The sequence below is a fragment of the Triplophysa rosa genome, linkage group LG5, assembly GCF_024868665.1.
Source record: "Triplophysa rosa linkage group LG5, Trosa_1v2, whole genome shotgun sequence".
In the NCBI taxonomy this organism is placed as follows: Eukaryota; Metazoa; Chordata; class Actinopteri; order Cypriniformes; family Nemacheilidae; genus Triplophysa; species Triplophysa rosa.
The window spans coordinates 6,678,331-6,704,476 of record NC_079894.1 but is presented as its reverse complement, the minus strand read 5'-3'; the positions used below and the strand labels follow the sequence as shown (position 1 = coordinate 6,704,476).

The 26,146-nt window shown below is 39.5% G+C and overlaps 1 protein-coding gene across 2 annotated transcripts; it reads left to right on the top strand.

The window, feature by feature from the left end:
• Nucleotides 1-814: 814 nt before the first annotated feature.
• Nucleotides 815-25,030, top strand: marchf6 (membrane-associated ring finger (C3HC4) 6). 2 transcript variants are annotated; one of them, XM_057334005.1, is made up of 27 exons: nucleotides 842-916; nucleotides 1,043-1,084; nucleotides 1,841-1,940; nucleotides 2,890-2,963; nucleotides 6,779-6,922; nucleotides 7,033-7,105; nucleotides 7,307-7,475; nucleotides 9,074-9,266; nucleotides 10,372-10,433; nucleotides 10,514-10,546; nucleotides 10,662-10,713; nucleotides 10,795-10,853; nucleotides 10,948-11,054; nucleotides 11,136-11,211; nucleotides 13,639-13,713; nucleotides 13,869-14,003; nucleotides 14,100-14,219; nucleotides 14,337-14,437; nucleotides 18,154-18,291; nucleotides 18,385-18,586; nucleotides 18,692-18,761; nucleotides 18,869-19,050; nucleotides 19,403-19,537; nucleotides 20,323-20,412; nucleotides 20,530-20,662; nucleotides 22,959-23,094; nucleotides 23,208-25,030. In XM_057334005.1, the coding sequence occupies exons 2-27, from the start codon at nucleotides 1,066-1,068 to the stop codon at nucleotides 23,293-23,295; spliced, it is 2,766 nt and encodes a 921-aa protein (XP_057189988.1). In that variant the 5' UTR covers nucleotides 842-916; nucleotides 1,043-1,065; the 3' UTR covers nucleotides 23,296-25,030. The 2 variants fall into 2 exon arrangements, with proteins under 2 accessions (XP_057189989.1, XP_057189988.1); XM_057334006.1 differs by having other exon boundaries at nucleotides 815-1,084; nucleotides 10,948-11,028; nucleotides 11,143-11,211.
• The last annotated feature ends 1,116 nt before the right edge of the window (nucleotides 25,031-26,146 follow it).

The window sequence follows — 26,146 nt, the reverse complement described above, 5'->3', positions numbered from 1 at the left end:
TGATTGCTCTTCTTTACCAGTAAAACATTCATCTTTCCATCAGCAGGTACTGTTGTAAACACTCCAGTTTAGAATAATAGATATGTAAAGTTGGGTAGAAAGTCTGTTTATTGGGAGAAATGGGAAACAAAAGGGGTTTGGGCTGTTACGGGTTTTTAAGATTAAAATTCAAATTTGAAGGGAATAATTGTGTATTTTCTGAAACTAATATTGAAGAGCGGTTTGTCTGAAAGTTTAAACCATGTTTTCTTTCTTTATGAATTGGTGCAACCTTTTTGGAGAGATGTACAGAACTGGTTACAATCCAGAGATTATACTCCCACCCATTACAGTGCAATTAATCAAGTTTGGGATTTTTTGGGAACAGTTTGATTTTGTTAACTTTTTTAAATTTGTATGGCAAAGTTTTTCATTCGTAAATGTAGGTGGTTTAAATCAAAGCCCATCTTCAATCAGTGGTTAAATGAGATAAAACAGATGTATAAAACAACAAAATGGGTTAACAATACTAAAGCCCTTACTTTGATTTCACTTTTTGAGGAATATGAGTTAATTTGAATAAGCCTCTATGTTTTTTTAATTTTCCTTTCTTTCCTTGTGTTTTTTATTTATATGTTGTTTTTTTCTCAATTTGTATTTGTGATTGTGCATTACTCAACCGAAAGATGCTAATGTGTGTATATTTTCCATTAAGATTGTATGCCTATTTTGTTTTAACATTTTATGCAGTTAATAAAAAAAAGAAAAAGAAAACGCAGCCACCAGCGGAAAGTGCTAAAAAAAGTGTCGCAAACTGTCGTAAATCTGTAGCTTTTGCACCTTCGCTTCGGAAGCAGCGGATCCAGAGGCCACAAACATGTTTAGTGCAGCGGCCGTGGTAGTCGACAAACAAGTTGCTTAATCCTTGAGCACGAAGGTCCAGTCCAAATTTATGTGCCATTCATAGTCGGTTTCGCTTTCGTCATGTTGTATATTAGGGTAGTTGTATGTTAGCTGATCGTGTGTTTTGTTCCGCGTTGTGTGTTATGTGTTGACTGTAAAGAGGACAGTGCGTCACCGTACAAGATGGACACTGCCGAAGAAGGTAAGCTGTAGACACAGCGGCACATTCGTCTGTTTGTAATGTTACTTTTTAAACATTAGACATTGTCTGCATGCTTGTGGTAAAACAGGAATATGGTTATCACTACGTGACGATTTAGCATGAGTACTCGTAGCCAACTGTATTGGGCCAATGTTCTGTAGCCTCGCCAGCTAATAAGCTAAAGTAACGTTACTGCCAGCCTGAGGTTTGGTACATTATATCTGTCATCGAGACTAAATAAAGACAATAACGAGTGAACTAGTTTATGCGTTACAGGATGTCGAGTTAAGATTTATTATAACAGTAATTATACTCTGATCGACGACCATGACGTGTAAAGCTGTCATGTGTTGGAAGGAAGCCCTAAAGAAATAATGTGGCCAGGTGTAAACCCACCTGAAAATGACGTAATGGTATGGTATGTGATATATCACTGTCAAATCCTGTATGCGACGTTGTTCTTAACTAATATCTGATTTGGGTTTTACATTGTTACTGTGATCAGGTTGTTGACTGCCAGGATACTACAGTAGGCTGTAGTTTTGCATGCATGGGCCAAGTAACTTTACATTGAAAGTAATTAGTCCTTACCACCAATAAAGATTATGAAAATAACGTAAATCTTCTGTCTTGTTGTAGATTCTTGCAGAGTCGTATGTAGTTTCATTGCAGTATTGGATGCATTTTGTAATCGACTCTTGCCAGATATTGTATGTGTGCTTTAAACATGTTTATTTTGGCCACCTTGTCTTGCAGCTGATATATGTAGGGTGTGTCGTTCAGAGGGAACTCAAGACAAACCGCTCTACCATCCATGTGTCTGTACTGGAAGTATTAAGTTTATCCATCAGGAATGGTAAGAGCTTTTCTCATTCAGTGATTAATTGCGTGTGCAATAACTGTGCACAAATAAAACTTATTTTATGATTTGTGCGTCTGAATTTTAGGTTGTTATATAAAGAAATGTAAAATGAAATGTAGTAAATTAGTTTGATTTCGAAATTAGTACGAAATAGTTTGATTTCGAAATAGAAGACAGTACGACACTTTTCCCCTCGGGTTTACCATTTTGTCTGTTTATGACAAATGACTCATGCCTTAAGCTGTTGTTCGGTTATTGTGCCTTGCTATAAAAATGGAGGATGCAATTTGAGCACTTAACTTCGCAGAGCATGATGTCCTGCAATAATTCTATGTTTTTCTACTCGAGGCAAAATCAGTAATGGGACAAATGGGCCGGTGTAAAATGGTTAACCGGTTGCAATGTAAGAAGGGTTTCAAAGCACTAACAAACAAGAATATAATCTGACAAAGAGCTTGCTGTCAATTGTGTGTATGATATAATGCTATAGTAAGTGCACGGGCATCATAGAATTAGTCTAAATTAGAAAGTGTATTTTTTTTCTAAATAGGCCACATGCTAAATTGGCATATGCTTTTTTTGAATGTTGAATGTCAATCAGTGGAGCACAGCCTCTGCTCACAATAATGTAGGTTATCCTCACCATTGACATAGAGGCCTGTTATTTTTGTTGGACTTTGTGTTCAAACTGAGCGGAAAGAGCCAGTAACATCCATTCATTAGATGAACTGTATGTTTTTAAATGCATGAGACTAGCTTTAACGTAGGCTAGTCCGTGCATAGGAGCCCCAGTCAATGTGAAGTCAACCAACTTTAGAATTCCAGCGTTTTCTTCTTTGTTTGTGGAAATGACAAATGAAGCAGGATTTTCTGAGCTTTACCACACAGATCACTCACGTTCATGTCCCCCTCCTTACCCCATCTTCCCCTTGTGTTTTCACAGCTTGGTGCAGTGGCTTAAACACAGCAGAAAAGAGTACTGTGAATTATGCAAGCACAGATTTGCTTTTACGCCAAGTAAGTAACCCACTCATTCTTTAGGCAAAGTATGGCCATGAAACCACTCTATACGTTACAGCTGCCCAAATGGCCTGTTCAATAGCAGCGATTGTGTGCTTTAGAGATATAGGGGGTCATGGGATGCCATGTGATGTAAGAGCAGAGGGTTCGTGTTGTCTGATATAGTTTCCCTTTGTTAGGGTGAAATGAGCTTTTAACAAACCCACAGTGAGTCACTGTCCCGTGACTTTTCTGTAGTGTACATTCAAGGTGCTTTAGAAACTTTGGAAGCGTGGCTTGTGCTACTCTCTTCAAAAGGTTTGGAAAAATGTAAACTGGTTGTAAAGCGCCAATGTGTGGAATTTCTTTGGGAACTTAATAATACACTCTAGTGATTCAGACGCACATTGAATCCCTGTTGACATTCTTTTGTTTACTGTAAAATGTTACCATCTGTGGACAGTAACTGATGTTTAAAGCTCAGGTTTCAAATAAAATGCTTGAGCCTCTTCTTCAGTGTGTTTTTCTATGTATTTGAATGGTTGTGGTGTGTAAATAAATGCTTCAGATGAAAGACTTGACAAAGCAGGATATACAGTATATTAAAAAACAATGAATGAAATCCAATAGTCTCAATAAGCCGCTTTCGACCAATTTTTTGTTTGCAAACAGTGTGACGCGATTCTGTGGGCGGAGCCGAACTGGTGGCAGAAAGCAGGGTGTTCAACCGGGGGTCGAACTGCAAGGGGTCCGCTAATTGCTGTTTACCCACAGGCAACTTTTTGTTAACTATGTAAAGCATGGGTACAGAAATATTACAACCAATGTTCCCTTTAAGCTGTGCACGTGCGCGGCCACGCGAACTCATTGAAGCTCCCGCGCATTGCCATTTTAACCTGCGTGCGTGCAGACGAAAACATCCATTCAGGCAGCGGAAGCAAGCAACGGAAGAGACGTTACATCTGCATCATAAAAACCGGTAGGGTTGGAATCCGTGCATTCTCTGTCTCCTTTCCGATAAAAGTACGCATGAAAGGAGTTGCGTGCGAATAAAGTGCATTCTCGCATGTTTCTGAACTTCTTTGACAGCCAAATGACACCACACCGCTTCTACATTGTAAACTCGGACAGAACTATCGTACGTGTTTAAAATCAATGAAACGCGCACCGTGTAGTACTGATGGTGCACGTCAAACAAGTTGCCCCGAAAAGGACGCGGACTCGTTGCATCATGTTGCTCTCCTTATATGATGCTCAGCAGAAAAAAAACTTGTGTTCATTTTCGTGTAACAGCCGCGACATTGCTGATCCACGAGAAAGACAACGGAGCTCAGAATTATAAAAAAGCGGTGTTTTCTGCAACACACAGAAGCGGGAAAACAAAGAATGACACTTAATAAAACGGCCTGATTTTTCAACAGAATGCATAAAATCTGCACTCATTTCTTTCGCATCCAGAGACAACCCCTACCTCCACTAGAATAGTCTTTGTGCCATTAACCAGGGTCAGTCATCTCATTGAAGCCTTAATAAAAGCTAAGGTTCAAATAAATGTTTAATTGTCCATCTCACAGTAAAATGAAAATGTTTGATGCTGCAAATCCCTTAAAATAATCAAGCAATCTACATTAAAAACAAAAACAATACACAGAAAATTATTTTGGCCTATGTGCAACAATAACATAATAGTGCTAATGTAATGTCTTAGCATAATATTGCTGTGACAATAAGGTTGTTTCTATTTAAATTAGAGATGCACCGATTGCAATTTTCTTTGCCGATTTCCGATTTTATTGCAAGTGAAACCAGCCGATTTCGATTTTTGCCGATTCCGATTTTCTATCCACAAACTATAATTGACAGTATACTGTATATAAAACCATATTAACTTTTCTTCAATACACATTTTTTTTATTTTCATTGAATTAATGATTGAACATTACAATTTCCCAAAATTTCCCTAAATGCAGTTCTCAAAGCTGCATTAAATTACATAATCTTATCTTTCCCAAACAACTCTTAAATTGAAGAACTCAATGACTGAAAAGAAGTACAAATAATAAAATATAACTAAACATGTCACTTAATTTACCTTTTTCATTTTTGTACTCATCTCACAAAAGTCTAAAATAACAATAAAATAGTTCAACTTTATTCTCGTCTGTTTCTGTTTATGAAACTAACATTGATTTATTTCATTTTTTCTGAAATGTCAAATAAATGGTCTTTATCTTGGGTCTGTAGTATTAAAAGTGGGTTGATTTTCGCTGCAACTTCAATAAAAAAGTTAAAAATCTTATGAGTGAATTCTACTCTAAAGATGTATATGTATTTGCAGTTTTTTGTGTTAGTAAAGATCTCAATCAGATATACAGGTGCTGGTCATATAATTAGAATATCATCAAAAAGTTGATTTATTTCACTAATTCCATTCAAAAAGTGAAACTTGTATATTGTATTCATTCATTACACACAGACTGATATATTTCAAATGTTTATTTCTTTTAATTTGATGATTATAACTGACAACTAATGAAAATCCCAAATTCAGTATCTCAGAAAATTAGAATATTACTTAAGACCAATACAAAGAAAGGATTTTTAGAAATCTTGGCCAACTGAAAAGTATGAACATGAAAAGTATGAGCATGTACAGCACTCAATACTTAGTTGGGGCTCCTTTTGCCTGAATTACTGCAGCAATGCGGCGTGGCATGGAGTCGATCAGTCTGTGGCACTGCTCAGGTGTTATGAGAGCCCAGGTTGCTCTGATAGTGGCCTTCAGCTCTTCTGCATTGTTGGGTCTGGCATATCGCATCTTCCTCTTCACAATACCATACGCGCGCGCATGTTTACTTGCGGCTTTGAGTGTACTGACGGCTGTGACGTTCTTGCCTGCATCACGGGCAACAGAAGATCGGCTTGGCATCGGCGAGACGTGAGACTGACCGGCCGGTCACCGGTCCGGCCGATCATACGAAAAACCGGCCGATTCCGGTCTCTGGCCGGTCAATCGGTGCACCTCTAATTTAAATAGCTCAGTTTACACATTTAGTATAAGGGGGTCCCCGCTCCATGCATCTCTCATCTAAGGAGTCCTTGCCCCGAAAAACGTTGAAGACCCCTGATCTAAATTATCGTTCTTAACTAACGTTACATAATTTATTTAGCATTTGTGTGTGATAAACAGTATAGTAACCTTACCTGACATAAACGCAGAGAAACAAGTATTCCGGATGGTTTCTTCAGTCCAGCCTGTTCGTTTAATGGCTTGTTTAGCTTAAAATGGCATATTCAAAGACGGTATTCCATCAGAAATAACACCATCATTTTTGCCGTTCCTATTCTGACATTCAATAACACAAAAACACATTTTTGAAGGAATTGTCTCCTACGTTTCATTCATTGCTGCTTTGTTTCCACTGTTTTTCTGCCACCAGTATGCGCGCGCAGCTGGCAGTGACGTAACCGCGACGTCGACTCCAAATTGGTCTATTGAGCGTCTTAATGGGATAGTTCACCCAAAAATAACAATTCTGTAATAACTTTTCAGCCTTATGTCATTCAAAACCTGTATGTTACTCTGGAACACAAAAGAAGATACTTTGAAAAGTGTCTCAATGTTCTTCAAAATATCTTCCTCTTCTTATTCAGAACAAAGTCAGACAGGTGTGGAATGACAATTGTTTTCATTTTTGAAATATCCCTTTAACTTCTGGTACGAATGTTTAGTTCTTCCACTGCTAAGTTGCCAGTTACTAATTGGGAAAAAATGTTTACCCTCCATTGTTTAAAGCATCTGAAGCTGAAGTCTTCATCTCTTTCCCTCCCAGTTTACTCTCCAGACATGCCTTCACGGCTCCCAGTGCAGGACATTTTTGCAGGGTTGGTCACCAGCATAGGCACAGCCATCCGATATTGGTTTCATTACACGCTTGTTGCCTTCGCGTGGCTGGGAGTTGTACCTTTAACAGCATGTAAGTAATGCCCAAAGGTCATAGTCTGGTACGCTCTGAGCAGTACAGCGTCTTTATTCCCATTTTCTGCTGTGTGCTTTGTTGCTCACATAACGTTCTGTTTCCAACAGGTCGCATCTATAAATGTCTGTTCACCGGTTCGGTGAGCTCCCTCCTGACCCTGCCGTTAGACATGCTCTCCACGTACGTACCAGACAGGAAAGCTCTCAAGTTTTCCCCACTAAAATATTAATTTAGTTTGCAGATAGGCTCATTGTGCAGTCTGAAGATAATGATTTATCCTATATTTCGGTTATTTGGAATGAGGCTGGGGAGGTGTGGTGAATTTTAATAGTAGGTTATTTCAGATGCGATGTTCAGCGCTGAATGTTTGTGCCCCTGCAGAGAGAACCTGCTGGCCGACTGCCTGCAGGGCTGCTTTGTGGTGACCTGCACCCTCTGCGCCTTCATCAGTCTGGTTTGGCTGCGGGAGCAGATTGTTCATGGTGGAGCCCCTTTATGGTTGGAGCAGAACCAGCAGCAGCCTGCCAATGCTGCCGGACCGCCCAATGAGGTAGAATATAAACGTTTGCACCCATTTACACAGCTTTCATCACATTCTAAGAGGCTCAATGTCCCCCTCAGAGGATCAATTTCATATTTTGTATACTTAAAGGAACAGTTCACCCAAAAATGAAAATTCTGTCCTCATTTACTCAGCCTTAAGTTGTTCCAAATCTGTGTACATTTCTTTGTTCTGTTGAAGACAGAGAAAGATATTTGGAAGGATGCTTGTAACCAAACAGTTCTTGGCAGTCATTGACTGTTACCCAGATTTGATTGTTCTTATGAACACAAAAGAATTTAAAAGAATGTAGGAAAGCAAAGAAATATATAAAGCAATTTCTCCTACCATGGCAGTCAACGGTGGACAAAAACTGTTTGGTTACAAGCATTCTTCCAAATACCTTTCTCCGTGTTCATCAGAACAAAGACATCTATACAGATTTGGAACTCGAGGGTGAGTAAATGAAGACCGGATTTTCATTTCTGGATAAACTGTTACTTTAAATGCAAAAAAAGTAGTCGTTAGTTCAAGATTGTGAATAGTGGTGTCACAATATACAACATTATAAATATTTGCAAGAACTGTGATACTAAAGACTTATTGATATTTTGTTAATTCTACATGTATGATAATATCCTAAATAGTTCTAAATAAATTCTAAAAAAAAGCACCTGTTAAAAGTTTTTCCCTGTCGCTGCCTAAGTACACACATATTTAGAGTGTGATTCAAATTAAAGCTAAATTTGTATGACGGCATTATTTATATCTTAAAAAAGATGTAATTAAATGTATATTGCAATAATATCATTGTTATACATTTTTGTAGTAGTGAAAATCTGATATTGTGATGATAACCCTTATCGTACCCCTGTAATAGACACATTTCAAGTCTGTTTTTCGAGTTTCTCCTAGCTCTCTTTTTCTTAAAGGTGCAGACAGTTTTGATATTTGAAATTAGTACTGAAACAAATGCTTCCATTCTCAAAAGAAACACCCTTGCTCCGCCCTCAAAATAATGAATGCTTGCTCACACTTTTTCATCCCATCACACCTCCAACATGAGCTTACATGCCCCCTATTGCAAACAAAACAAATATTCACAAAGTAGTTTTCCAGAAATCTCTTAGTCCACCTTTAAACGTACAGGTTACTCTGATGTTAAAGCCCACAAGATCCTTCAGTTTCATTATTTGTAATTTGATTGTTTTCTTATAATTACTTCTGCTGAGGATTCTTATCCTCTTGCTCTCTTTTGATGATGTGATGAGTGAATGTTTTACTCATTCCTGAAGTGGCTCGTGTCAGGGATGGCTTTCTGTTTGGGGATATTCTTCAGAGACCAATTACGCAGTTTACACCAAGACCCTTTTTGTTTACTCTTCTTCCTGTTCACTGTAACAACCCTTTAGATTTGAGATCAATGTAATAACCTGTCAAACCTTCCCCAAATCTCTCCCAATATTCCCCAATTCCCTGGAGACTGCCCACTAAACAGAAGAGATGCACTGTGACTGCCTTCTGTTCACTTCTTCTTTAGACAGACTTTAGTTGACTGTACTCATTGCGGATGTCCTTTTGATTGTTCTTGTCTTATCGTCCAATAGGCACCTGCTCCGGGTAATGGAGGTGCTGATAACCAGCCCATGGCCGCTCCGGCCGAACCCCCAGTGGAGAACGCCGCAGCGGCCGAGGCTCCTGACATTCCCCCTGATCCGGCTGAGGAGATGGAGCTGGAAAATGAAGATGAGGAAGATGGAGGAGCCGAAGATGTGGCAGACGGCAACAATGGAGCACAGGGTACAAAATGGCATTACCGGTGTGAAAGAATAAAAAATGTAGAATGTAATTTTATCTGAAGCGGTAGACCGTAGAGCAGGGGTCTTCAACTACTTTTCTTTGAGGGCCAGACTCCAAAAGTATAAATAGGATGCGGGCCAGTTTTTTTTTACCATATCCTCATTTCTTCTGTTATTTTGTATTTCTGTTATTGTGTTTTGTTCCTTTTATACTGTTTTTGTGGCTGTTACTTATAGGCCATATATTAAAACATGCACACAAATATTGCATCCAGTATTTGTGCCTTTTCGTGATATTAAATTAAAAGGGATATTGTCTTTTTAATTGTGTTTTATATTCCTTAATGCGTTACTTTACCCAAAAATTGCTACTAATTTACTCACCCACAGTCCTCCAGTACATCCAAGATGTGGGTGGCATTGTTTTTTCAAGAAGATATTTCTGAAGATATTTGGTTGAATTAATTAAAGTTAAATCAATAAAAGTAAAAAACGCAAATACATTCAACACAAACGTAATCCCTGCCCCTTGTGACGTTAAATAAGCGTCTTATAAAGCGAGTCAATTGATCTGTGCAAGAAACTGAACGCTATTATCACATCTTCGGGTGAATTCCGATCGCATTCATGCGCCCCACGCACTTATAGGGCAGAGCCTTTGTATAGTGCGAGTTCTGGGGGAGATGAACAGCTGTTTTTCGTAAATATAGCCGTTATACATAATGAACGCAGTTATAAAAACAACACTGTTTTCCCTTATCTGAGACAACCGTTCACGTGGTGTACCCTTCCTACAGTTAGCCTACTTTCAAGGGCACAAAACGCGTTTTAGAACACGACCTATCGCGTGCACAAAACGATTTCCTGTGGCTGTGCAATGCATTGCTGATCATAACGTTGTAAATAACATTAAGTTTCTTGGACTGACCGATCAAATCGCTTTATAAGACGTAAAACATTATGAACATTAAGTATCTCCACTTATTTGAAATGTTAAGGCGGGCCAGGTAAAGATGATTGACGGGCCGCATTTGGCCCACGGGCCGCCAGTTGACTAGCCCTGCCGTAGAGCTTTAGTTATAGACAGGTGTGTGTGTTCTGTGCAGATGATATGAACTGGAATGCCCTGGAGTGGGATCGTGCAGCTGAGGAGCTCACATGGGAACGGGTCAGACTCTTTGCTTGTGTCAGAGATCAGACAAAGAGCTTTGAGACAAATATTAAACATATTTTTTCCTGCTTTTCTAGATGCTTGGCCTTGATGGGTCCCTGGTGTTCCTGGTAAGTTATTTATTGACCTGTGTGTGCCATCAGACAAATGTGAAATAACCTTAAGAACATCAAGATCTCAAGATGCGTGGCTTGTCAATTCCTTTTTCTTTTTTTTTAAAATCAGGAGCATGTCTTCTGGGTGGTCTCACTCAACACACTCTTCATCCTGGTGTTTGGTATGAGCAGTTTTGGTTTACAGAACCTACTACAAAAGTCTGTTTGTTTTCAAATGATAAATGTACGAAATCTCGTTTTAGCTTTCTGTCCCTACCACATTGGCCACTTCTCAGTGGTTGGTCTTGGTTTCGAAGAATATGTAAGTTCCCAGTTTGGAATAATGAAATGATCATTATCCCTTGTATGTGAATTTTGACCAATGTTGACCACAATGCTTTCTGAACTATTATCAGGTTCGTGCCTCGCACTTTGAGGGACTCATCACCACTATTGTTGGATACGTCCTGTTAGCCATCACACTCATCGTGTGCCATGTATCCTTTCAGACTCAACTACACAGGTTTTGAGTGAAATCACCATCACTTTTACACAAGATTAGCTCTTTTCAAGTCATCTTCTGATGTGACTTTTCTTAACTCAGTTATCAGGGATTAGCAGCACTGGTGAGATTTCAGAGATCACGTCGCTTATTAGGAGTTTGCTACATTGTGGTGAAGGTCAGTTATTTCAACAGTTTAATTCATGGCAGGTTTGGTAAACTTGAGTCATTGGAATGAACAATAGGTGTGTCGTAAGATTGCCGCCTGACTCGGGATACAGGAACTGTACATAAGTACTTTGAGATGTACTGTAATGTGGCTTTTTTAAATTGCACTAATGCTATAATATGTTACATTAACCGAGATCACAGATGTAATACATTTTTGTTGAAGTAAATTACATGGATTAAAGTTCTCCGTCGGAAGTAAAAACGATCGCAACTTCCGGTTCACGGGGACTTTAATGTCTTAAATGACCTTTTCATAATTTTAACCCTTTGACGCGTACAATCACACCGGTGTGATCATTCTAGGCCACATATCACAACTATCCAGTGCTTTCAATCACATAATGTTTGTTTTAGGCTTCAGACATATACACGTGCCTACAAGCACAAAATACATCTAAGGGCTTTTCACAAATCGTTAACCCCGGGTTATTCTTAACCCCAGTTAAACGGAATCCTGGGTTATCTGTTTCACACTGCTTATAATTTTACCAGGGGTTAAGGGGTAACCCTGGGTATTCATAACCTGATGTTTGACAATGTACATCACTAAACCCTGGGTTGACATTCCTATTTGCATATTAGCGGTGTCAACAGTCATGATTGGATAAATACTGCAGCGTCAAATGGACTGAATAAAAATAGTGTGTGGTCCCTTTAAATAACCTAATACCTTGTTGTTCCGCATCTGGGGAGAAAAGTGACGCCTCGCAAATCCTTTTTGGCTGTTTTAAGCCTCCTAAGATGTTACTTAATCAAATAAATAAAAAACTCAAAGGATTGTTTACACGGCACACAGAGTTTCTGTAGCTGTACACAGCTTGAGTAATGAGGCAAGCGCTGTTCAGTTTTTGATTGGGTGTCTGTTGCTAAGCGTCTTGTCGTATTGTTCTACCCCCGCTTCGTTTCACACTGCACACATTCAGCACTGCAATGTGGGGTTAACCGAAGCAGGGTTTCATAACCCCGGGTAAAATGCGGGGATAACCCCGCTTTAAAATTACAAGTGTGAAACGTTCACCAGTTCACCAGGCACTTACATTTGTGTATTTTGAGCAGTGGATGAATTCACGTGATGTAAATCCGACAGATCTCAGACCACGGCAGAAACAAACATGGCGGTGCCTGTTTCTAGCTCAACTAACACAAAAGTGTTTAAAGAGCACATTACACACTGCATGCAATGTAATTTTCATGATCTCATGTTATGTTGCCGTGTTTGAAAGTAAGCAGTCTGCCAAGTTGTAAATCAAAAGGGGAATGTCCGTGAAAACTTCACTCTTCTCCCCCAAACACTGTAGCTCATGAGCCTCATTCGCGGTAGACCAATCACAGCCGACTAGACCATCTGACCAATCACATCAGACTAGGCTAGCGGAAAGGGAGGATTAGACAGATAGATCGCGGAACGAATCATTTAACTGCCTGTTATTACGAAATAATAGTGTTTTTACACCTATGTACATAAACTTGTTGTTGGATACTCCATAAACCAAGGTAGGCCCATAAAAATCCCTAGTTATGTACTCTTTAAACAACAAAACACATTCACATACACATATTTGACAATCGGAATATCAGATATTATTAACAAGTTTGCGAACGTTTTTAGTAAAAAAGAAATTTTTTGTAAAAGCAATACATCAGTCATACAGCTGCTGTGGCTCTGCGGTGTGTCACATGATAAGCAGTGCCGCGTCGCCATGGAAATGTTAAAGTGATAGGCTACCTTCTTTACGGTTGCCTTGGAAAAGCTAGTCAAACACTATAACTAGTCACTGTAGCTAGTCAAACACTGTAACTGGTGTCAGGTGTAGCCAAGGTTCAGGAGTGGTTTCACAGCCAAAAGGCAGAAAAAGTGAAAAGCACTCTAGGGACTTTAAAGTCCCTCTGAACTGGAGGTTGCGATCATTTCTATTTACAATAAACGCTGCACTATTTCATGAAAAAACAGGCATTGTATTTTTTTATTTCAGTGTGACTTTAATGGTGGTGCTGTTACTTTTTTCTGTTAATTATTAAGAGTTTCAGCAAACATTGTTTGTTCTTATAAGATAAATAAAAACATGCACTGAAACGTTATGTAGATGGTAGATTATTTGCCAAAGTAAGTAAAACGTTTTCATAGATTAAAAAGAGCTTTTAAAATTGGCAAATTGGCAATATTAAAGCGGTTAAAACCATCTCCCCTTAAAACGCTTTTGGTCTCGACAATTTAAATAGTGTTGGTGAAAGTAAAATGACTTGGCCTGAAAAAAAATTCTGTCAGAATAATTATTTTCACTTTAATCCATGACATTAACAGTTAGTATTGAGCAATGTTGAGCATTAGGAACTTAATTGAGTTTATTAAATATGCCTATTGTCTTTTTGTCAGGTGTCTCTTCTAGTGGTTGTGGAGATCGGTGTGTTCCCGCTCATCTGTGGCTGGTGGCTTGATATCTGCTCTCTGGTATATATTTGTTCATTTTATAAAACCGCTGTAAAGGTTCATTCAGTGTTGTGTGAAAAATGCTAAAAGCTAACCTTAATATTCATCACCCTGTACATAAGTTAACATAAGTTTCACGCTTTCAGCCGAGTTCTATGTTTTGTTTTGTTTTGTAGGAAATGTTTGATGCCTCATTAAAAGACAGAGAGCTGAGTTTTGAATCGGCCCCGGGGACCACCATGTTCCTTCACTGGCTGGTGGGGATGGTCTACGTCTTCTACTTCGCTTCCTTCATTCTTCTTCTCCGAGAGGTGGGTGTTTCTTTACATCAATCTAACCGCACAGAGGCTCTTTTGGAAGCTGTTGACAAGTTGGAGAGATGTCAATGTCGTCTTTGTATGTCTCAGGTTCTAAGGCCCGGAGTCTTGTGGTTTCTCAGAAACCTGAACGATCCGGATTTCAACCCAGTGCAGGAAATGATTCACCTCCCCATATACAGACACCTGAGACGATTCATACTTTCAGTGGTGAGGACATGTTTACCACTTTCATGTGTGCTTGCTCTTTGAATACCTTGACAGTCTTTTTTTGTTTGTTTCCATTTTTACGTGAATTGAAAAGCTGTGGTCTCGTTTGTTTTCTAGGTCGTGTTCGGCTCAATCGTTCTTCTCATGTTATGGCTTCCTATTCGAATAATCAAACAAGTTTTCCCATCATTTCTTCCCTACAATGTGATGCTTTACAGGTAAATAAACCGCGTTTCCACCTCATTATCCAAGTCTTAAAGCTTAATGTTGCTTTTGATTGTGTAATCTGTGCGTAAACCATTTTAGAGCTTCAAGATGAGTGTCGGTAGGCAGATTTGCTTGTTTTTCTGTATACATTTGGTAACAAGGAGATAACAGCCGGTAGTAATGATGTTCTTTCAACGTGGCTACAAGTAAGGGCTGTAAATGTGAAGCGGTAATTATTGCAGTCGTAGCAAACCGCAGGTCCGGCCAGCCGTGTCCGCCTGCATGACGTAATTTTCACCCTGTCTGTGTGCAGCCCATTTTTTTGAGACCGCGCAGACGTGACGCGTACAACAGCGCATGCGTGAGAAAAGTGCACTAGTCCACTAGGGGTCAATACACACACAGAAAGTGTGCCGTAGTCATAGAAGAATGAAACAAAACCAACACGCTGAAACCAAGAACAGTAAGCTAAGAAACATATCCTTCTCCATACTGTTTGGTTGTTGTTCTTTGTTGTCTTGCTGTTTGCTCGGATTGTTTGCAGTGGCGAATGACTTCCTCTATCTTTAATTTGCAGTGGGTCTGTGAATGACACTACTCAGCGCTGCCCTCTGACGGTCTGGTAGAGCACACATACTTATTTGTACTGCGCATGTGTCGAACTCGGACGTCCGTGCTTAATCCTTGATGAAGTATGCTCAAAAAGCTGTGCAGATGCGTTTGTGCACGAGACGGACGCGGAAAAGTCGAGTATACCCGCTCCTTAACTTTGTTGCCTAGTGTGTGTGCTAGGACTCTCTGTAGAGTCATATGGGCCTGTTGCATCATTTGGCAGGTGTGTTGCACCTGATGTCATCATTCCCCATAGAGCATTACTGCAGTCTGATCCTGCAGAGAGATAGAGGAGTTGATGTAGTGTCTTCAGCAATTAATGCATTTAAAGTCCATTCGCTTTAGATCAGCCTAGTTTCTCTCTGTGTTTGCCTGGTACAGTGGTGTGAAAAAGTGTTGGCCCCCTTCCTGATTTCGTATTTTTTTGCATGTTTGTCACACTTTAATGTTTCAGATCGTCAAACAAATTTAAATAATAGTCAAAGATAACACAAGGAAACTTAACTGTGGTTTATCACACCTGAGTTCAATTTCTCTAGCCACACCCAGGCCTGATTACTGCCACACCTGTTCGCAATCAAGAAATCACTTAAATAGGACCTGCCTGACAAAGTGAAGTAGACCAAAAGATCCTCAAAAGCTAAACATCATGCTGAGATCCAAAGAAATTCAGAAACAAATGAGAAAGTAAATGAGATCTATCATTCTGGAAAAGGTTATAAAGCCATTTCTAAAGCTTTGGGACTCCAGCGAACCTCAGTGAGAGCCATTATCCACAAATGGTGGAACAGTGTAGAACCTTCCCAGGAGTGGCCAGCCGACCAAAATTACCCCAAGAGTGCAGCGACGACTCATCCAAGAGGTCACAAAAGACCCCACAACAACATCCAAAGAACTGCAGGTCTCACTTGCCTCAGTTAAGGTCAGTGTTCATGACTCCACCATAAGAAAGAGACTGGGCAAAAATGGTCTGCATGGTCTGCTGCTGAGCAAAATGAACATAAAGGCTCGTCTCAGTTTTGCCAGAAAACATCTGTGATGGTCTGGGGCTGTTTTGCTGCTTCAGGACCTGGAAGACTTGCTGTGATAAATGGTACCATGAATTCTGCTGTCTACCAAAAAATCCTGAAGGAGAATGTCCAGCCATCTGTTCGTGACCTCAAACTGAAGCGAACTTGGGTTCTGCAGCAGGACAATGGTCCAAAAACACACCAGCAAGTTCACCTCTGAATGGCTGAAGTTATTGAAGACTTTAGAGTGGCCTAGTCAAAGTCCTGACCTGAATCCTATTGAGATGCTGTGGCATGACCTTAAAAAGGCAATTCATGCCCGAAAACCCTCCAATGTGGCTGAATTACAACAAATCTGCAAAGATGAGTGGACCAAAATTCCTCCACAGCGCTGTAACAGACTCATTGCAAGTTATCGCAAACGCTTGATTGCAGTTGTTGCTGCTAAGGGTGGCCCAACCAGTTATTAGGTTTAGGGGGTGCTAACACTTTTTCACACAGGTCCTTGTAGTTTTAGATTTCGTTTTCCCTTAATAATGAAAACCTTCATTTAAAAACTGCATGTTGTGTTTACTTGTGTTATGGTTTGTTGGGGCACTGACTTTCTCTTCTGAGGAAAGAGAGAGAGAGATTTTACATAAGGTTTTAGATAGAACATACATAATATTTTAATGCCTGAGAAAACTGATGTTTCGACTATTGTCCTATGACATCAAAATTAGTAATTTCTTGTGTTACCCTTGCGCTGTAAACTTATTGACAGTTCACAATGTACAGTCTTTCGTTTCCAGGATAAGACCAATGAGATTCTGATTTACATTTATTCATTATGAGAGAGAACATTTAACATTTTTGTCTGTGGAGACAAAAATAAGCACAGTATGAAGAGCTTCGAGGAATAGAGTTGAAGCTAGGGAAAGATGAAAAGTTAGGGGTTAAAGGGATACTTCACCAAAAAATGAAAATTGTGTTATTTACTCGCCTTCGAGTTGTTCCAAATCTGTATAAAATTTCTTTGTTCTGATGAACACAGAGAACGATTTTTGAAAGAATGCTTGTAACCAAACAGATCTTGTCCCCCATTGACTCCCATAGTAGGAAAAATTACTTGAACGCAACAGAACAAAATACTTTTTTTTTTAGGATATATTTTTGGCGTTTTTTTGCCTTTATTTGAGAGACAGTAATTGTAGAGAGAACAGGAAGCGAAGTGGATGAGATAGAGGGGGTAGGGTCGGGAAAGGACCACGAGGCGGGAATCAAACTCTGGTCGCCCGGGACGCACCGGCGCCATATGTCAGAGCACGAACCACTCAACCACCTGACTCCGACAAGACATTTTGAAGAATGTAGGACGGCAAACAGTCCTGGGGCACTTTTGACTACCATGGTATTTTTCCTACTATGGTAGTCAGTGGGGGGCAAAATCTGTCTGGTTATAAGCATTCTTCCAAATATCTTTCTCTGTGTTCATCAGAACAAAGAAATGTATACAGATTTGGAACAACTCGAAGGTGAATAAATGCTGACCGAATTTTCATTTTTGGGTGAAGTATCACTTTAAGGGGGTTGCACAACAGACGTGCCGTGTTGCGTCTCGCTTCCTCTAGGTCAGCTCACAGGTATCACACACACAGTTATTCCCAAACAGATAAATATATCTTGCAGTCTCTATGAAGTTAATTTGGACATTGAATGTGATTTTACACAAATGACACATGTAATTTAATGTTAAACTATGTGCGTGGCATTTTGTGACGCAGAGAGACTAGCAAGTAGTAAATTATTTCAGATTGAAACGTCAAATTTTAAATTACTTGCCGTTTTGTTCTGCAACATAAATTATAAACAGTCATACACCCAGGTTGTCAGTTTATTGGTACATAGAGACTACAGCATTTGTCGGACGAATTTTCATTTTTTTCAAGCAAATATAGAAATGTTAGAAAATAGCTTGTTAAATAGATATTCAGTTATTGGTGGTTCTTCAAAGACGACAGAAGAGTTTTTGAGTTTTATGAGAGGACACGTAATAGTTCCCAGAACATCAATACCAATATTTTTGATATATACAGATGAGCTGTACGTTTGTCTGTGTTTTTCAGTGATGCTCCAGTGAGTGAGTTATCTCTGGAGTTGCTGCTGCTGCAGGTTGTTCTTCCTGCGCTTTTGGAGCAGGGTCACACGCGGCAGTGGCTCAAAGGTCTAGTGCGAGCCTGGACAGTAACCGCCGGCTATCTGCTGTGAGTCTCACTTACACTAATACTCATTATGTCCTTCAAGTGTCCAAAAATGTTTCCGTTCATCCCTAAAACTCAACTTTGTATCACGTTCAGGGACTTGCATTCTTATTTGCTGGGAGACCAGGAGGAAAACGAAAACAATGCCAACCAGCAGGCCAACAACAACCAGCAGGCCCGTAACAACGCCATTCCTGTGGTGGGAGAAGGGCTGCATGCTGCCCACCAGGCCATACTGCAGCAGGGCGGCCCGGTGGGCTTTCAGCCCTATCACCGTCCCATGAAATTTCCTCTGAGGGTACTCATGTTCTTCCATCCGTATTGTGAAGATTGTCATGGTTTATTTGATTTTTACTTTGATTTGAACCGTTTAATGTGTGTTAACTGTTTCTCCACCCTGTAGATCGTGTTGCTGATTTTGTTCATGTGCGTGACGCTGCTTTGGGCCAGCTTGGTGTGTCTTACATTACCAGGTTAGATAACAACACATTTTCAAAGTTTTCAGATCTTTATTGTGTCATATGTATTCGTTTTGATCCATATTGATGTGTGATGGAAGTTCACTGCCTGTGTTTTTCAGTGTTTACCGGCCGCTGGCTGATGTCGTTCTGGACGGGCAGTGCTAAGATCCATGAGCTGTACACAGCGGCGTGTGGGCTGTATGTGTGCTGGCTGTCCATCAGAGCCATTACGGTGATGCTGGCCTGGATGCCTCAGGGTCGTAGGGTCATTCTGCTCAAGGTTCAAGAGTGGACCCTCATGGTAAATAATACAATAATCTTATTTGATCTCTGAGATGCTGTTACTTTGTATTTTTAATGTACATATTTTGTACACCTTTTTTAATTTAACATTTTTTTTTAATTAATAACAGATACCAGTGTGTTCAGTACACACACACACACACACACACACACTCGCACACACACACACACACACACACACACTCGCGCACACACACGCACGCACGCACGCGCGCGCACACACACACACACAATAGTCCTCCTAAAGAGCTTTAGCTCCCATTTATCAGTAAATTATATTATTAATAAACCCTGTCAGAATGTTTGATGAAAATATTGTCATAACACACGTGACCTCTGTTTGTGATCAGATCCTGAAGACTCTGATCGTGGCCGTGCTGTTGGCTGGAGTTATTCCTCTGCTGTTGGGACTTCTGTTTGAGCTGGTGATTGTAGCTCCTCTTAGAGTTCCTCTGGATCAGACGCCTCTCTTCTACCCCTGGCAGGTAAAACACGATAAGCTTCCTTCCTATTTTGAAGCTCATTGTTCATTAGAATGTGGTGTTTAAATGTAATCTAGCTCAGAATATTAAGATGATCTCTGGATATGAAATACGTGTTAAAGAGAGAGTTCACAGAAAACTGAAAAGTCTGTCATCGTTTATTCGCCCACTTGTCATTCCAAACCTGCATGACTTTTTGTTTCTTCTACAGAAGATATTTTGAAGAATGTTGGTAACCAAAGAACATTGTCACCCATTGACTATTTTTTGAAATATCTTCTTTTGTGTTCCACAGAATAAAGAATCATAAATGGGTTTTGGACGACACGAGGGTGAATACATCAGAATTTTGGGGGTGAACCGTCCCTTCAGGCCCGATTCACATTTCGTGTCTTTTCCGCGCGCATATTTTTAATGTAGACGCGCACATTTTTCTAGGCGCCGCATCGAGATGGAAATATAGTTCAACTTTGCCGTGCGTGCACCGCGGTAGAAAGAGGCTCGGCTTGTGTTTTCCGTGCGGTTTTAGACGCGAAATGTGAATCGGGCCTTAATGTGGTGTGTGTGTACATAAATAGTTTATTGTCCTCAATAAGGAAATCCATTTCCACAGTGGGTGCAAACATAACACAGACAAAAAATAAATAAATACAAAAAGGCTTTAGTGGCTGTCTAGTTTCAGGGGATTTACTTCTGCAGAAACGGTGTCCTGTCAATCAAAAGATTCTGATCACCCTTTAAAAACAAATACATGCATTGACTCTATTTCTCTCCATTGTGTCATTAAGGACTGGGCCTTAGGAGTGCTGCATGCCAAAATCATTGCTGCCATCACCCTCATGGGTCCCCAGTGGTGGCTGAAGACCGTTATCGAGCAGGTTAGTAGCTGCAGTGTTCATTTTCAGTATTAATCTCAATGGTGTTGTTGTTAGCGCTCTAGATGGTTGACTAGACAGATTTACTTCCTAACGGAATGATTTCTCACTCCTCTCCAGGTGTATGCCAATGGCATCAGGAACATTGACCTTCATTTCATCATCAGGAAGCTGGCTGCCCCCGTGATCGCCGTGCTGCTGCTTTCTCTCTGCATCCCTTATGTGATCTCTGTAGGCATCGTCCCTCTTCTTGGTATGTAGAAACGCTACCTAGTTGGTGCCCTCTAATTTTATTTTTGTGTTTTTTTTCTAAACATGATTTCGAATGGATTTACGGATGGACAGAGTGGGGGGGTCTAGCCATCGCTTAGATTATTGGCATAATTTGGTCCATTTTGCAACTAGTTTTGGCCAAGAACCACCCACTAGAAGGCCATCTGACTGATATGTGAAGAACCAACTACACTTTTGCAATTTGTTTTGTTTGTATATGTGAATATTGCAAGCAGATGAATCTCGAATCACAACTGTGATACGATATACAATAAAATACACAAATTTCAACTTAAAAATGTTTCCCAACAAAGGTAATAATATCTTGAACAAAGTTCTTTTAGTAGCGAGAGTAAACTTGAAACTTAAAAGATTAGTATAAGATTATTTTGTTATCTGGGCTTTAATACAGTGGTTTGTCCAAATAATTTTACATTTAAAATGCTCAAAAGTATGTGGTTATTATTAGTATACATTTTTTTTGTATGTCATTAGTGTACAGTTTTACTGTTTGCTGAGTTTATTTATGCTATTGTCGTTGTTGCCATTATTAGTTGTATATTGTATTTAGAGTTGTTTTTAATGAATGATATTTGTTGTCATATGATTGACACACTGTTGCTTCTATAGTAAATTCAACATAAACTGTTTGAATAGTTACTTGACCAGTGTCAAGTAGAGTGTAATAAAATAATTTACTTGTTTTTAGTTGCCTAATAAGTTGATTTTTTTGGATGATGAGAGACGTGACTTATTTAACTTGGCCCAAAGGTTAAAGCGGCCCTAACACACGTGGTTTCTGCCAATCTCATATTAATCTTGAGTACCTATAGAGTAGTATTGCATACTTCGTATCTTCTAAGAGTATTTAGTTTGATCACATTTATAAAAGATAGATACAGCTGTACGATTATTTCCGAAAGCATACAGCATGTGCAGGGAAGAGGGGTAGGCTGAACTAAAGCACGTGCGCACCCATTGCCAACAAAACACAGAAATCAGTTTCACTCACCGCATGCGGTTCATGTCGGCATCTTTTAGCGCTGGGCGGCTCCGTATATCGGTTTCAAACGATCTCCAAATCCAGAGTTATATCCACCGTTTATATAACATTCATCACCCAAATGCAGGGAACAAACAAACACCTGAACTTTGCGAACGTATGCGCTCTCTCTCGCCTGCACACAAGTGAAAGTGATGTCTGCGCTTTTCCGGGAGAATTGTCCAATAAGGGACTAAGAAAAATTGTTACGAAACAATTTTGTATGTTCGAAAAAAACTTTCCGAAACCTGTACGATCGCTGGGGGAGAGTATCGAGCACAGAAATACTATGTAATACGCCCAACTCGTTTTTTGACAAGTTGACCATGTTAAGCACGAGAAAACGGCACGTTTAACAGTGTAAAGAAGTCAGAATGCTGTTGCAGCACCCCTTTAAAGGACGGGGTAACCGATTTCCGAATTACGCTTTAGACAACTGAGTCGGGCCAAGTACCAAAACAACCTTGTAGCCAATCAGCAGTAAGATGCACAGTGCACAGGACGGACATAGCCGAGCTGAGCGCTGACGAAAGCGAAAGATGGGGGTAGGGGTATGTTTGTTTTGGTGATTTGAACATCAACAACGGCTAAGAGAAATCGGACACCCCGCCTTTAAGTATAGTCTTTATTGCGTTAACTATTACGTTTTATCAACATCCGATTTTTACAGCATACAGTTTGTGGATTTGTGGACATGTTTGTGGATTTAGTTCACATAAAACTTTTAACGCCCCGTTCTGACCGCCAGCGACTAGCATTCATTTCAATGGTGAGCGTCGACTGTTGGTGACAGGAAGTGGGTGTGTCCAGCGACGAAAGTCTAGGGACAAAAGTTGAGAATTGGTCAACTTTACGCAAATGATGAGCGTCTTTCGCGAGTGACTACCAATAGGAGTAAAGCAGTGGAGCTCACATCATCCGTCTCTCGTCAGTTACTGGAGGGTTTGTTCAAACTGTTACTACGATAACCAAAGCCAGGAACGCTTTCTAACAATCTCATAGCAAGAGACGGCGTTGTCGCTGGCTGTCTGAACGGGGCTTAACTTTCAACTTAAAAATTATTGTATTTATCTTTTTATTCAGTAGACTAAAAATATCTATGCACCCTCACTCCTGTGCAGTTGTGTTAAAGCTGGTCAAACATTAGAGCTGGTAGTTTTCAGTCAACTGTGATGAGAGACTGTGATCAGTGTCACTGTCACCTCTGAAACTCGTTTCTTCTTGTTCTGTGTAGGGGTCACTATGGAGATGCAGAATCTGGTGCAGAGGAGAATCTATCCCTTCCTTCTGATGGTGGTGGTGCTGATGGGAATCCTCTCGTTCCAAATCCGACAATTCAAGCGCCTTTATGAGCACATCAAGAACGACAAGTGAGTTTTTCTTACCACTTATAACCAATAGTAACTAATCATTCTTTATTGCAGTGTCTGTCCTTATCTATTTGTTTTGATCATATAAACATCATCTTTTCTCACCCATGCAGGTACCTTGTTGGACAGAGACTTGTAAACTACGAACGCATAGCTGGCAAGCCCAGCACTACCACACACAGCAGTTCGGTGCAGGAATAGAGAGCTTGGGAATGAATCGGACTCGCAGTTTTTTTGTGTGAGAATGAGCAAGCATGTCTCACGCGAATGACTGAATGGGCCTTCCTGTCCCGCTGTCTCTGCTTTTCCTGTGATGTGTGCGTCCATACACGTCACGTCCACTAAGACTTTACAAAACTGACCTTTGGCCTCTCTGACCCTGCCAGCAAAAAGGGGCGAAAGAGCCATGTATATAAATTGGAGGGCAAGAGTGAAACCCCTAAAGCAAGCAAGCTTGGATTAAATAAGAATGTCTTGCTCTTTAAACAAAAAAGACTAAATATGTGTATTAATTTATTAAATCTAGTTGTTGCCTTCTTTGTGGAGTTTTGTTTGTGGTAAGACTCAACCCACATTGTTCTTTTCATCACCTTTGTGGAGAGGCCAGTCACACCACAGAGCCGAAATGTCTCTTAAACACGTCTGGGTCATAATGGAGTTAGGCTGTGGTTATATTAGTACAGTTTTATTTATTAGTTTCAATTTATTTCAATGGAATATGATCGTGACATTTTTGAATGAGAGGATCTCGCTTGATTTAATGCTATCAGTAATGTCTTACCATGCCTAGTTTTAGGAAGGGTAGTGGTTATACTTATAAGGACACGCCCATCCATTTCCTGTCATGTGGAAAGTGGGAATTTCATTTCGCTGACAGTTTGTGCAGGAAGCTTGCCGGACTGTTGCCGACCCATCTCAAGAACATACAAGTCATAAGCACAGAGTCAGTAGCTAGCTGCTGATGTTTTGTTTTAAGGTAGTTTTTATGGCTCACAATGAGCTTCAAAAGTCTACCTCTTTCTGCTAGTTCTGCATTCAAAATTCAATTCCCTTCTGGTAGCTTAGAAGACCATTTCGAGTGCTTGCGCATCAGATGTGAGCTAGCATATGTGTTTGCTATTCAGGTTATCAACTTGTTCGTTTGTCTCGTGCTCAGCATGGCTAGCCACATATTCTCAAAGATGTAACTCCAGCACGCACACAGGTTAACACTTTTTTTATGTGTTTTAAGAGCAGCAATAGTTTGGAAACCCTTCAGACCAAAATGTTAAATTATTAATCGTATGCAATTTCATTATAATTGATCAACCCGATCGACTAAAACGTGATTCAGGATTTGCTGCCATCTGTTTTGTGTGGGTAAGGAGGAGATCCTCAGCATTCTTGTAAATAATGTAATTTTGATTATTCTGGGTCATGTTTCGTAGCGGAGTACGTTTGCTCCATTTCACATCCGCTGCATCTGTGACAAGTTCACGATTTCCAAAGCGATCGGTTGAATTTGTCTGGGACAGCGTTAGAGATAGTGTTAAACATTGCTGAGATTCTATAAGTGACCTTATAGTATCTTATAACACAGAAACTGGATACTGTATGCTTCTTGATAGTTTAAGCTCTTCGGAAAAGTTTAAGCTCCTCGGAAAAGGAAATGTTCTATTTTTATATGTGCAACTAGTGACACCGTTCTCATCATGTTTGATCATTGCCATTGGTTTGATTTTTTCTCTGAAGTTTAAGTTCAGCTTCAATCCAGGTAAAGGTTTACTTAGCCTTTTCTTTTCATAGCATGTTTGTGTGAGAAGTATTCAGTATTCTGAATGTTTTAAAACCTCCTGGGAGGCTCTCGCTGTAACAATACATCCTCATACTGGCAGACAATTTTTTGTTTGTTTGTTGAAGACTTTTTATTACAGATATTAAATCACAAACTGTGGTACTAGTGCTTTTGTCTTTTTTATCAAATCTGTAGTCAAGTGTGTAATTCTTTTACAATTTTAACAAGGTCATTTTCAAGATCATATGTTTGTGCTAAAGTAAATGAAAATTTCTTTTCATCATTATGAAGAATTAGTTGGAGTTCGATAAAGATTATTTCTAGAATAGTAGGCTCCGGGTTCCACCCTTGATGTATCAAAATAAGTTTTGTAAAGTGGTTGTATGTAATTTTCTTCAATTAATCGTCAGTTACTTAACACAGACTGGCAAGCATGCTTATTTTAGTTAAGTTAAAATTGGAAAACGGTTCTGTTTATTGGAATTAAATTAAATAATGACCAATTGTTGGAGAAAATTAAACTAATCAAAAAATGTAAATATTGTCTCGGATATAAATTGAAATGGGTTTAAGGCACTAAAATTGTAATAGTGAACAAAAACTAAAATAAAAATATTATATAGCAACATGAAAAATAAACAAATAATAAAAATGACAAAAGCATATAACAAAATAGCTAAAATATATATATTTTTATTAATAAAAAACTAAAAACAAAACTAATTGTTCTGCTAGCAAGGTTTTAAACTTCACTGAAATGTAGTAAACCTATGTTGGGCAATGATTTTATTATAATTTGATCTGTAGTCTAGATTTGTATGTTTCCTAGTATTTTACCCATTTTATAAATTGTTATTGTTTCCTGTAATTAAATGTCATTTAATTTGATTTGTTGTACAGTATATTGACATTTATAGGTTAACTTTTCATAAAGCCTGTGCCTTCAGGCACAATCTGCACATCATTTGTATTACCTTCCCTTATAGTGGAATTTTGAACAAAAAAAAACAGATTTTTAGATAAAGGTAGTATACTAAAACATTGCTTTGTTTCCAAGTGTCAGTCTGGATGTTCATACTTGACAAAGTTCAGGACCTTAGCAATCTTTAATATGTATTGTAGGTTAGTCAGATAATCTCTTACAGTACACAGTTATGCAACGGAGAGATGTGTCTAGAACTGTAAAAGACCTGACTTCAGTCACTACAGTGCCATCAATTCTACAGACTGTGAAAACAATAAAAGTAAACCTATTTTAGCAGCTGGATTTTATTATAA

Excerpts from the sequence above, each read along its gene's own strand:
- marchf6 (XM_057334005.1), top strand. Across the intron at positions 2,964-6,778 it reads CAGATTTGCTTTTACGCCAA|TTTACTCTCCAGACATGCCT; the intron begins GTAAGTAACCCA and ends TTTCCCTCCCAG. Across the intron at positions 9,267-10,371 it reads CGGCAACAATGGAGCACAGG|ATGATATGAACTGGAATGCC; the intron begins GTACAAAATGGC and ends TGTTCTGTGCAG.